The sequence below is a fragment of the Populus trichocarpa genome, chromosome 6 (assembly GCF_000002775.5).
Source record: "Populus trichocarpa isolate Nisqually-1 chromosome 6, P.trichocarpa_v4.1, whole genome shotgun sequence".
NCBI lineage: Eukaryota > Viridiplantae > Streptophyta > Magnoliopsida > Malpighiales > Salicaceae > Populus > Populus trichocarpa.
The window spans coordinates 26,578,108-26,589,888 of NC_037290.2; the positions used below are offsets into that span (position 1 = coordinate 26,578,108).

The 11,781-nt window shown below is 38.5% G+C and overlaps 2 protein-coding genes across 2 annotated transcripts; one reads left to right on the plus strand and one right to left on the minus strand.

The window, feature by feature from the left end:
* The first annotated feature begins 933 nt into the window (after positions 1–933).
* Positions 934–5,600, plus strand: LOC18100736 (disease resistance protein At4g27190). Its single transcript, XM_024602507.2, has 3 exons — positions 934–4,661; positions 4,808–4,883; positions 4,999–5,600. Exon 1 carries the CDS (start codon positions 1,415–1,417, stop codon positions 3,650–3,652), a length of 2,238 nt encoding a protein of 745 aa, XP_024458275.2. The 5' UTR covers positions 934–1,414; the 3' UTR covers positions 3,653–4,661; positions 4,808–4,883; positions 4,999–5,600.
* Positions 5,601–5,772: 172 nt separating this feature from the next.
* LOC18100737 (coatomer subunit beta-2) lies at positions 5,773–11,625 on the minus strand. The gene is made up of 5 exons (XM_006382081.3): positions 11,459–11,625; positions 8,351–10,412; positions 7,286–7,795; positions 6,583–6,668; positions 5,773–6,464 (listed from the first exon to the last, which is right to left on the minus strand). The coding sequence occupies exons 2-5, from the start codon at positions 10,397–10,399 to the stop codon at positions 6,260–6,262; spliced, it is 2,850 nt and encodes a 949-aa protein (XP_006382143.1). The 5' UTR covers positions 10,400–10,412; positions 11,459–11,625; the 3' UTR covers positions 5,773–6,259.
* Positions 11,626–11,781: the final 156 nt, after the last annotated feature.

Consider the following 11,781-nt stretch of genomic DNA (forward strand, 5'->3'; position numbering starts at 1 on the left):
CACTGAAATGGGAATTTTTGGCACTGTGATCAACACTTGAGATTTCAGCAGACAAAAAATTCCAACTAGTTCTGCGTGTTTCCTGACCCATCAGCTGTAATATATCAACTGGTTGGGTAGGAAAAGCAACTCCATATTGACAGGCCGTGGAGTGTGAAAATTAATGTGTTTTTGACAAGGAGTAGTTTTACTTACCTTCAAAACCGTCTGTGAGTAGCATTCCGATAACCATTTCTGACAAGGAATAGTTTGAAGGGCCTGTTAGCATAAACTTTAAGCAATCCTGATACTTTTTGATAAAATGCTATAAAGAAATAAAAAGAATTGATAGCTAGAGGAAAAGGGAAATATATTGCGACTTCCTCAATGAAGAAAAGTATTATAGATTGTGCAAGGCAAATCAAACAAGAAATGAATAACTTTCCCCTTCCATCTGATCAACATGGTGATTTCACTACTACTGTTTTCTTTTCTGCATTTTCTGTTTCAGTCATCTTTCACCTTTGATTGCAAGCTATTCAAAGAAAGAGAGGTATGTTCTTGATTCACACCATCTAGTAGTTATTTGCATAATTTGCTTGATTTTGCTAAGTTATGAATAGTATGAATTCTTATTTCCATGTCTAAAATTCTTTTTTGTAACTGGCAAGCGTTTTTGCTACTAGGAAGTTCCATCTTATAGTAGTGGAGGTTGATAAATATGATGTTAGCTTTGAAAGATGATGAGCTCTTTTTGCAATTTCCAGTTGTGATCATCTTCATATTATGTTTTGAAAAATTCGATATGAAGTTTATAGCGTAGATAAAATCAAGGTTTCTCAAGCTCTGAAATTACAGTATGAATTTGCATAAAAATAAAGAGAAAACTCTATATTTTCTAAAAAGTTTGTAATTCAAGAACCTAATAATGATAAAAATAACACACCAATTTATATATAGGTTAAAACTGACTTAACCAAAAGAAATCCAAATCTAAGTTGGAAAAGTAATTAAAAACCAAAAATTAACTAGAGAAATAATAAAAACAGTACAAACAACATTTTTTAGATCTAATTTAAAGGTCTTCAGCTGACTCCTTACATAACTGAGCTTGTAGAATTATTCGGTAAAATTTGAGCCGATCTAATTATAATATCTAAAATTATGACTGTTCTTGTCAAGCTATGTATTTGATACGTCTTGACGGTAATTTTTCTTTTATAGGCTTTGGTTATCTATTTGTTCCAATGTATCCATAACAATTTTCACGTCAAAATCTTTACTATTTGTATTTGTGTCATTGCTATCATTATTTTGGATGCATAAGTAATTGTACCTAGGCCATTGCTGTAAGGATATCCAGAGACATGCATTGTGCAGGCATTAACTATACTTTTCTTCATCATCTTACCTCAGACGCTATACGTATACTGAGATGGCTGTTGATATTGTGATTTCCGTCATTGGGAAGATTGGAGAGTTCATGGTTGAGCCAATCGGACGAAAATTTGAATATTTAATTCACTACAACAGCAACATGGAGACTCTCAAAGATCAAGTTCAACTACTAGAGGAAGTGAGAAAAGATGTCCAGGGATCAGTTGACGCAGCAATAGCGAAGGGTGAAACAATAAAAAATGAGGTTAGAAACTGGATGTCGAGAGTTGATGGAGTCATCTTGGAGGCTAGGAAAATTTTGGAAGATGATGCCGTTCCAAACAAGAGGTGGTTTCTTGATTTGGCTTCACGCTGTCGCCTAAGCAGAGAATCAGAAAACAAAATAACAGCAATCGCAAAGATAAAAGTAGATGGGCAGTTCGATAATGTTTCCATGCCTGCAGCTCCCCCAGAAATAGTGTCTCAAGATTTTGTTATTTTTGAGAGCACTAGATTGGCTATAATGGAAATCATGGAGGCATTGGAGGGCAATATAATCAATTTTATCGGGATATATGGGATGGCTGGTGTCGGTAAAACGACTTTAGTCAAAGAAATTGAAAGAAGGGCTAAAGAAGATATGCTTTTCGATGCTGTTGTGATGGCTGTAGTGTCACGTACTGTTGAAGTGAAAAACATCCAGCAGCAGATAGCAGATATGTTGGGCTTCAAGTTCGACGAGAAAAGAGAACAAGGAAGAGCCGGTCGGTTGCATGCTAGATTGAAGAATGTGGATAAGATCCTTATTATCTTGGATGATATTTGGGACGCCCTTGATCTTGCTGCCATAGGCATTCCATTTGGGGATGATGATCATCAAGATCCTGAAAATGTGAATTGTAAAGTTCGTAAGATTGTGGTCACAACACGATGCAGACTAGTATGCAATTCTATGACCACAGGAATTGAGACTTCGAAGATCATCCATCTAAATGCTTTATCTGAAAATGAATCATGGGGCTTGCTTAAGATGAATACTGGTGAGGTTATCGACTCTCCCGAATTGAATTCCGTGGCAAAGAAGGTCTGCGGAGAATGCGGGGGTTTGCCCATAGCCCTTGTTAATGTGGGAAGGGCAATGAGAGACAAAGCCCTGGAAGAATGGGAAGAAGCTGCTCTAGCACTTCAGAAACCAATGCCTTCCAACATTGAGGGCACGGACGAAATCGTGTATAAGTGCCTTAAGCTAAGCTATGACCACCTGAAAAATCGGGAAGCAAAGTCAATGTTCTTGCTTTGCTGTTTATTTCCGGAGGATTACAACATCTGTATAGAGGTTCTAGTGAGATACGGGATTGGACTGGAAATGTTTAAAGATGTTCTGACTATACAGGAGGCAAGGAGGCGAGCACATTCTATCACAAAAAATCTCAAAGATTCATGTCTGTTGTTAGCAGGCAATGAAACAGGATGCATCAAAATGAACAATGTTGTCCGTGATGTAGCAAAAACAATTGCATCTGATATTTACTTCGTGAAAGCTGGGGTGAAGTTGATGGAGTGGCCAAATGCGGAAACTTTGAAGCATTACACTGGGATATCAGTAATGTACAATCAGATAAATGGATACCCTGCTTCCTGGGACTGCTCAGACCTCCAGATATTGTTGATGCAAGGCAATTGTATTGAACAGCCTATGCCAGATGGAGTCTTCAAAGGGATGACAGCCCTTAAAGTTTTTGATCAGAGTGATATTATCTCGAAAGGCGATCCTTACTTTTCGAGGAAATTGGAACCAGGATTTTCTTATCTAACAAGTCTTCGGACATTAATCATTAAAAATTGCAGGATTGCTGCCCCAGCTGCTATTGGGAATATGAAAATGCTTGAGGTTCTAAGCTTGGCAAATTGCAAGCTCCTAGACCTACCACAGGAAATAGGGGAGTTGACAAATATAAGGTTGCTTGATTTGGAAGACTGCCATCATAGCAGAAAAAAACTCAATGCCATATTTCCTCCAAATGTCATCTCAAGGTGGTCCAGATTAGAAGAGCTGTACTCAAGTTCTTTCATGAAATACACCAGAGAGCACATAGCTGAGCTGAAATCACTGTCCCACTTAACCACCTTAATGATGGAGGTCCCTGATTTTGGATGTATACCTGAAGGTTTCAGTTTTCCTGAATTGGAGGTTTTCAAAATAGCCATACGCGGCTCTGTCCATCACAAGCAATCAAATTATCTTGAGGTTTGTGGTTGGGTCAATGCCAAGAAATTTTCGCGATTCCTTCACTAGGCTGTGTCAAGCCATTACTGAAGAGAACGCAGTATCTTAAACTATCGTCCTTTGAGGGGCTAAGGACTATTTTCCCTTACCAGTTGGCAGATAGAGATGGCTTAGCTGTCTTGAAAACTCTGGAAGTATCTGATTGTGTTGACCTTGAGTACTTGATTGACAGTGAAGAATGGAAGATGCCACCCGTAATAGAGCAGCATCAACACACTTGTTTGATGCACCTGGAAAAGCTAGACCTTCAGTGTTTGGGATCCTTTAAAGGGTTATGCCATGGTGCACTACCTGCTGAATTGTCCATGTCTTTGCAGAAGCTCAAGAGTATGAGGTTTTTCAAGTGCGTGAAACTGTCTAGTGTCTTTGCTTCACTTGAACTGCTGCAACGGTTCGATGAACTTGAAGAGCTTTCAGTAGATTCATGTGAAGCACTGGAGTATGTATTCAACCTCAAAATCGAAAAGCCTGCGTTTGAGGAGAAAAAGATGCTGTCCCATTTAAGAGAACTTGCACTTTGTGATTTGCCAGCAATGAAGTGCATATGGGACGGCCCTACTAGACTACTGCGCCTGCATAATCTTCAAATTGCAGACATTCAAAACTGCAAGAAACTTAAAGTTCTCTTCGATGCTTCTGTTGCTCAAAGTCTTTGCCAATTGAAAAAACTGCTCGTAAAAGGTTGTGATGAGCTGGAAACAGTTGTTGCAAAGGAACCGCAACGACAAGATGGCAGAGTGACGGTTGATATTGTGGTGCTCCCTCAATTAGTAGAGCTTTCACTACTCTACCTTCCTAACCTTGCTGCTTTTTGCTTGGATAGCTTGCCTTTCAAATGGCCATCCTTGGAAAAAGTAGAGGTTCGTCAGTGTCCTAAAATGGAAACCTTTGCTGCTATCGTGGATTCAGATGAAAACCAAAGCACACCAAAGTTGAAGCAGATCAAATTGGATGAAGTTGATTTGATACTTCATGGAAGGAGCTTGAACAAGTTCATACAAAAGTACTCCGAGGCAAGGTATATATCAATCATTCATTGTAGTTTCTGATGAACAAACCAACCAACTGGATGTACTTATTACTTATAGTTAAGAGATAATATTCAGTGGTTTTAAATATTTAAAACTGCAAAACTTCATGCTAATTGTCAGCATTTCGGCGCAGGGAGTTGCGGAACCTGATAAATGACCATCAGAGTCGTATGCAAGGATTGACAGAAAGTTAGAAATAATATTGATCGGTAATAGTAACATTAACCCACCAAAATTCTTCCAACTTGAAATAAGATTATATCTGCAATGGATTTAAGCTTAATCCCCTTTTAACAAGTACTCATCACTGTTTTTCTGCTGCAGTTTTTTCAATTCTAAAAGCCAAGCTCCTTCCACATGAAATCATTGTTGTATTGTTCTTGACTTGTTCACTGCAAGGAGGTTTGATCTGCTATTGATGTACCATGTTTCACATTTGAAGGTGTTTCTCTAGAGTTCGACAAGAAGAAAGGGTGCAATTTCACTTTGAAAACGAGTTAATAGTAAATTGGTCTCTGTAAAATTAATTAAAGTAAGCTGGTTTGTCAACTCTCTTTGTATAAAGGAGGCTCTGCATGCATATACAAACACATTAACATAAAATCAATTTAGAAAGAAAAGAAGAGGTAAGAAACATAGAAAGAGACTACGAAGGAGTTGATTAAAGTGAAGAGCACCTGATAGGTTTGAGAAGATTGTGGAATAACCAGAGAAGAGGCAGACAATATAAAAAGATGAGAAAACAATCACAGGTAATGAAAGTTACTTTGGTCATAGGATTCAATGGAAAGCGATAGAGAGGAAGAGGAGGTTAATGAAGGCCTCAAAAAGGTGAAGATTAAGAGAGCTACTGCTTTGCAGAAAGAGCTTGTAATTGAGAATGGTGAAATCCCCAATTTATAATTGTCTTCGAGTCATTACTTTAACCTAAGAAGAGAAGCAAATCAACGTGCCATCCATCTCATGCTTGAGAGTGGGGGACTTTTTCTCTCGATAATTTACAAGCTACAAGTGGTCAGACAATAAAACCATGTTAAATAAGAAAATATAATATAGTATGAACAAGTAAATTTTACTTAAACATAATCATACCGATCATAAACCCAACGCAGAAAAGTTCTTTGCTGAAATGGAAATTTTGGTTCCAAATATCATTGTTCATCACCATGTCTAATACAAGTCTTCTTCCTGCTCGCTCAACATGACCTAAACACCAAATGTTGAAGCCAAAAATATGAAGCAGCGCCAAGCAGGATGCCTATTCTACATTACCAAGCTTAATAACCAAAACGAAAGAATGCTCTTTAAGCAAATGAAAAGGCCTCGATTCTGCCACTGCCAACAACGTCCAACCCTAGAAATATGGCCCTCCAAACACAACAAATGCGACTTCCAGAATAAGACTACTTCTAGGTACAAGTAACAAAATTCAAGGACCAATATGTAGAGTACCTAAATCAATTCTTAAGAATTTGTAAATAAAAATATTAACAACCCTCGTAATTTGATTCTCAAAACATATAAAATTGCAGTTCAAAGTGGGGTATGGCTAATCTTGTGATGGCTACGTTGCTGAGTTTCTACATCAACTGCCTCCCTTCTGCTTGAGAGTGATCTTATCCCCTAGGCTGAGGGCAATTCCCTGGGTCTTGCTCCGTATCCGGATGTACCCACTAAGCTTCCCATCAGCTTGTTTTTCTATGCTGATATTAACCAACGCATCCTCACCAAAAATGCTTTTTGCATATAAATTTGCAGCCAAGAAACCGCAGTCCCCGTCTAGTGCAGACCTGAAATTCAACGACCAAAAAAGCACTTGTGTCAAATACCAATGGAAGGACATCAGACCAGTCAAAGAGTTTGTTATATTATTGTTATGTGTGGAGTGCGTAGACCAAAATAACTCACGGTGCTGTAAGACACTTCATATTGGTAGACTTGATGACATGATCCAGAAAATCCTTCTCACTTTGAATTATTGTGTTCACAGCGACCTGAAACACAAGATATCAGCAAGAATATTTTTAGAATTTATTATATATCGAAATGCACCAGTAATTGATGTAGAAGAGAAGTGTGCAGAAACCGAAATAAGAATAAGGAAACCATTTAACAACAGAGTAGAAGAATGGAGATTGAATTCAGAAACATCCAGTCTAGAGACAATCCCTTAAGCAGGATTCAGGCAGGTGATGACATCAAAGTCAATAACAAAGAAATGGCTAGTACTGCCAGGCACCAACGGAATTTGCAAGGGATGATAGTTTAGATTGAGGCCAGCAAAGAAACCATTTTCTCACCACAAAAATAAGAGCAGAGAATTAAACATCCAAATAACTAAAGCTTTTGCATAAATGCAAGTGCTTGTGCAGATAAGAATGATGGCTTTACATCATACCACAATTCAAGTGGCTATCATTATATATAAATGGAATGATGCAGTTCGGATATTATTGTGCAAATTGTTACTCATGTCCCAGTAACTCAAAAAAGTGAGGGTTGTATCCTTGCATGATCATGTCAAATGAAATTTGAATAGTCTTACATCATTGCAGCAGGCATGCAACACAGATCACAGAAATAAATAAGTCAAAGGGAATGCCAATGGTACCTTGTTTTCCCATTCAAACTCTGCCCACATTGTTCTGAAAGCAGCATCTGTACAAACTGCAGGAGAAATATAATCCATGATATCAATGTGGATGTCGTTAAGGACAACAACTGTCCGCTCAAGTACGTTGGATGTCTCATACACAATATTTCCAAAAATCACTCCAGTCTCGGTTGAGGACACCTTGATGTTGGCCTTTATCTGCTTACTAGACTCGGGAGCTAGGATGTAGTTCTGGGGCCGCTCCACCAGTTTCAGGTCACCCATTGTGGCAAGTTCCAAGCACAAATTCTGGAGAGTGTCTTTTGTCCTGTTGATCACTGTGACATCAAGTACAATGTCATAGTGATGAACTGTCACATAAGCTTCAGCATAAACAGGGTCGCTGAATCCTGTGAGCTGAAGAATGCGGTTAAGCTTATTTGCATCATCCCCATCCTTGATGAACTCTCCTGTTGCTCTTTTCAAATCATCTTGAACTTCATCCTCCAACTCCAGCTGACTCATACCCTGTAATTTAGATGAAGCCAGGAACACTTAATGTGAAAATTTTACTAATCAACTGAAAATCACTGTGATATCAATTAACAGCATCTGAAATCAAGCACTGCCTATATATTCAACAAAAAAAATGAAATGAAGAGACCTGACCATTGAAACATGCGGAAAACATCAACTTGGAAGTACAAAACATCATAGCATGAAATGGTCACTGGCATTGAATCTTTGCTAGCAAATGATACCAATGCCTAAAACTGAATCAGTCTAATAAAAAATGACGCTTAAATAATATCAAGCAGATCCAACTCTCAAAGAATGAAAGGGTAAACAAGCAACTTTTAAGAGACTTGGTTCACAGCATCAGAAAAATCATGTAAAATATGCAGCTACATGAGTTTTAAGGGGGAAATGAAGCATAGCTCAAAAACAAATATTAATATCACTTTTCCATAAGCAACTATCAAGGAATGTATCAATGATAGTAACAAATACTAATAACCAAAACTAGCAGCGGCTCTTAGCAAACTCCCAAGTCAAAAACTAAAAAATGCAAATCTTTCTTACCTTCCTGCTCTTCAAATGGTAGAAATCAATAAGGTCATCTGGTTGTGCATAAGAAACCTGAGCCTTTGCCTTTAGTTCCTCAGTTTCCCTCAGCTGTTTCTCTGAAAGCATTTTGACAAAACTCTGACGGCAAGACTGCAACCATATCTTCCTGACCTCATCACCTGTACTGCATAGTAATCTTATGCACAAGAGAATCCTATCATAAGAGTCGCCGTCAATTGGGTGTGATAGAACTGGTGACTGCCCAAGTTGTATCATAGAGACCATGATCAACAATGCCTGGGCGGATGCTTTGTTTACTTCAACCTTAGAAGGCTGCACCTCTTCCAATCTCAGAACAAGCTTTGTCAAAGTGCATGCTACAACTGCTCCCAGGAAAAAATCACCAGTGAGAAGAAGGGATCTCAAGTTCCCAGCAGCCAATGACCCCTGAACAATGGTAGGCGGGGAAAAGGCAGTTTCAGAAGCAGCACTCTGTGTTGCGTAAGTCCCATCAGAAAGAATAGCAGGCCTTCTAGAAGAAACTGTAACAGAACTTGGTTGTTGAGAGTTCTTAGAAGCATCGGTAGGTGCTTCCCCTTCTTCTGAAACTGAATAAAATGGTAATTCTCCCAGGCATTGCTTGATGGTTGCAATGCCACTTTCAACTTCAGAAAGGGACAGGCAATATTCGCCGATTATCCAAAGAGCACAGGAGCAAACCCTTGCAGCTCGTATCTGGTAGAAAGTATCCAACAGTCTTGTTATAATAGAAACCCTAAGTTTTGGATTTGTCTCAATTATCTCCCGGACAAATATGGCAACATCAATAGCTGAAGCAACATTACTGTCTCCCAGGAAATCCATCAACAAATGAACCACTGTGCTTGCCACCTCTGGGAACTTGATGGCACAAGAATGGATGGCTTGGATGAGCATTTGCCTGTACTCACCATTCTTCTCAAGCTCTCCATTTTGAGTCTTCATAACTTCCTTCTTCAACATGAGAACAACCTCGGTGATGTTCCTTGGGGTGATCAAATCAAGGGCAATATCTAGAGTCTTTTTCTGAATGTCTAGATTCGGGCTGGATAGTGCCCTAAGCACATCCATAATCCTGTCAACCATGATCTCTCTATGAGAAGACTTGAGCTCATTCAGACGATCAAGAACTATAAGCTTCACATTATTGTCACTCTGAGAAATTAGAAGCTGGCAATAGGTGCTGGCAGCAGCTCTAATAGCAGTAGGTGCAGATGACAAAGAAACAAGTGTACTAGCACACTCATAAATAACTGCATTAGAAGGGGCGTTCAGCAATGATATAATGATCTTAATGTATTTTCCCTTCTCTCCTCGATTTGTTCTGCACACCTTCCGAATCAACTCTAAGACAACCATCTGCAGCAGTTCACCCCATTCAGAGACCTTATCAACATTGGTCAAGAGGTAATTAGTGGCCCGATCTTGATCACAATTAAAGAGCATGAGAAAAGCATTCCTCTTAGCTGACTGATCTAGCTCTGTTGACAGAACCTTCTCAATCATTTCTGGAGCATCAACCAAAAGCTGCTCACCATGAGGAAGCTTATAAATGGCCATCACAGCTGAGATAGCATTCCTCCTAATGAATGGATGTCGGTGCTCTAGATTCTGAAGGACTGAAGGGATAAGTGGTTCAATTATTTCTGTCTCATTCAATCTACAGAGAAACCTCAATGTCACCCCACGAATGTATTCATTGGGGTGCTGAAGATTGTTCCTCAGATTTTGGCATATGAGAATCATCTCTGGTAACACCGTCCCCTTGGCATCCTTCTTGTCAATAATCTCCAGATACAGAAGCAAAAGTTTCTGGACTGTGTGGTCTTCCGACGGCAGGACATATCTGACTATGGTGATAAACAGTTGTGGTAAGGTTTCCCCATTTAATAGAAGACTAATTGCCTTCTTCATGGCATCGATCTTAGCCGACACATCACTGCCTTCAAGCGCCTCTTTGATCTCCGTAGCTATAGCTGGGGTCCCTTTATCAAAGTGCACAAGAAATGTACAAGACTTCTCCATCTCTTTTTTATACCTGGTAATACAAAAAAGTCATGTTAACTGAAATCAATATAAGATAAACAGGCAAGAAAAGGCAAAAAGAGCACCGACTGTGAAAAACAAAATGTAAGAACAACTAAATAAATAAATAATTCATCTCTATTCAGCAAAGCACAAGATTAAAAAAAAAATACCACAAATATCATGATATATACATTTAGCCTCTCTATTTTATAATATTAAGCCAACAGACACAACTCAAATTCTTAACAACATCCTACCATTTCCATCGAATTCAGTTAGAATTACCACAGTGACCAAACTTATTCTACCTACATTACAGATACCACATGATTTAACACATTCCATTCACATAATAATGCCGATTTGAAGGACACCAAATTTGCAACTAGATGCAAAATCAAATCAGCACTAGGCATTAAAATTTAACAGCATTCTCATTTTAAATTCTTCAAATCGTAAACACTAATCAATGTGATCACTAATTTAACAAAACAAAACAAATTCAACCTTCTCTTCAAACAATTCAGCACCACCGAATTCTCACAAACTCCCAACTATTTCCACTAGTGTTCCCAAATCACCACATTCTTACAACTTTCCATCAAAATTCACACACAAATCACTAACCAAATTTTTACCTAAATTACAGATCCAGCACGATTAACACATAAATGTAACTAAATCTGTAATTAGTACCAAAACCAAAACCAAAACCAAAACCAAAACCAAAAACATTAAACAATAACAGCTAATCAACTAAATTACTCAAAAATAATCAAAATTAGATCTAGAAATTAATTAAAAAAAAAACGCATTTCAGATCTGCTCAGTCTAAACTCAGATCAGAATCCTAAATACAAAGCAATAATCAATAAAAAAGTCGTCGTCTTATATTGTGAGCACATCGAAACCTAAAAATCAATCAATTAGAGCCATAGATGATAGTAATGATAATTCAAAACAGATAAAAGAGCAATAACTTTGGGTACTGAGAAAATGGAATCACTTTCTCGGAATCCAAACAGATCGAGAAAGAATTCGAGAGGCAAAACGAACCGTATAACGATGAGGTGAGATCCAACTAGAAGAAAGAGAGAGAGCGTGTGGAATTCAGTGAGAGATAGAGAGAGAGTATTTGACTGACCCGAACAGATCCAGCCCTTGTGTTCTTTATAAGTGAAGGAAGATAATAGAGGAAGAGGAGAAGGATTTCGAGTGTAATTTTTTGAAGTTGGTTATGGTATTTTTGGTAACTGAAGTTCATAGACCTGACCCGGTCCATGACCCTGTATCGGCCCAAAACCCAGGTCACGGGCCGGGTAACTACAAGATGAATAGTCCATCTCCAAACCTAACCAACTTTAGCGTCTTCCACTTAT

Coding starts and splice junctions, on each gene's coding strand:
- LOC18100736 (XM_024602507.2), top strand. CDS start 1,415: ATGGCTGTTGATATTGTGATTTCCGTCATTGGGAAGATTGGAGAGTTC.
- LOC18100737 (XM_006382081.3), bottom strand. CDS start 10,399: ATGGAGAAGTCTTGTACATTTCTTGTGCACTTTGATAAAGGGACCCCA. Junction 7,796..8,350: donor ACCATTTGAAGAGCAGGAAG/GTAAGAAAGATT, acceptor TCTAAATTACAG/GGTATGAGTCAGCTGGAGTT. Junction 6,465..6,582: donor ATGAAGTGTCTTACAGCACC/GTGAGTTATTTT, acceptor GTTGAATTTCAG/GTCTGCACTAGACGGGGACT.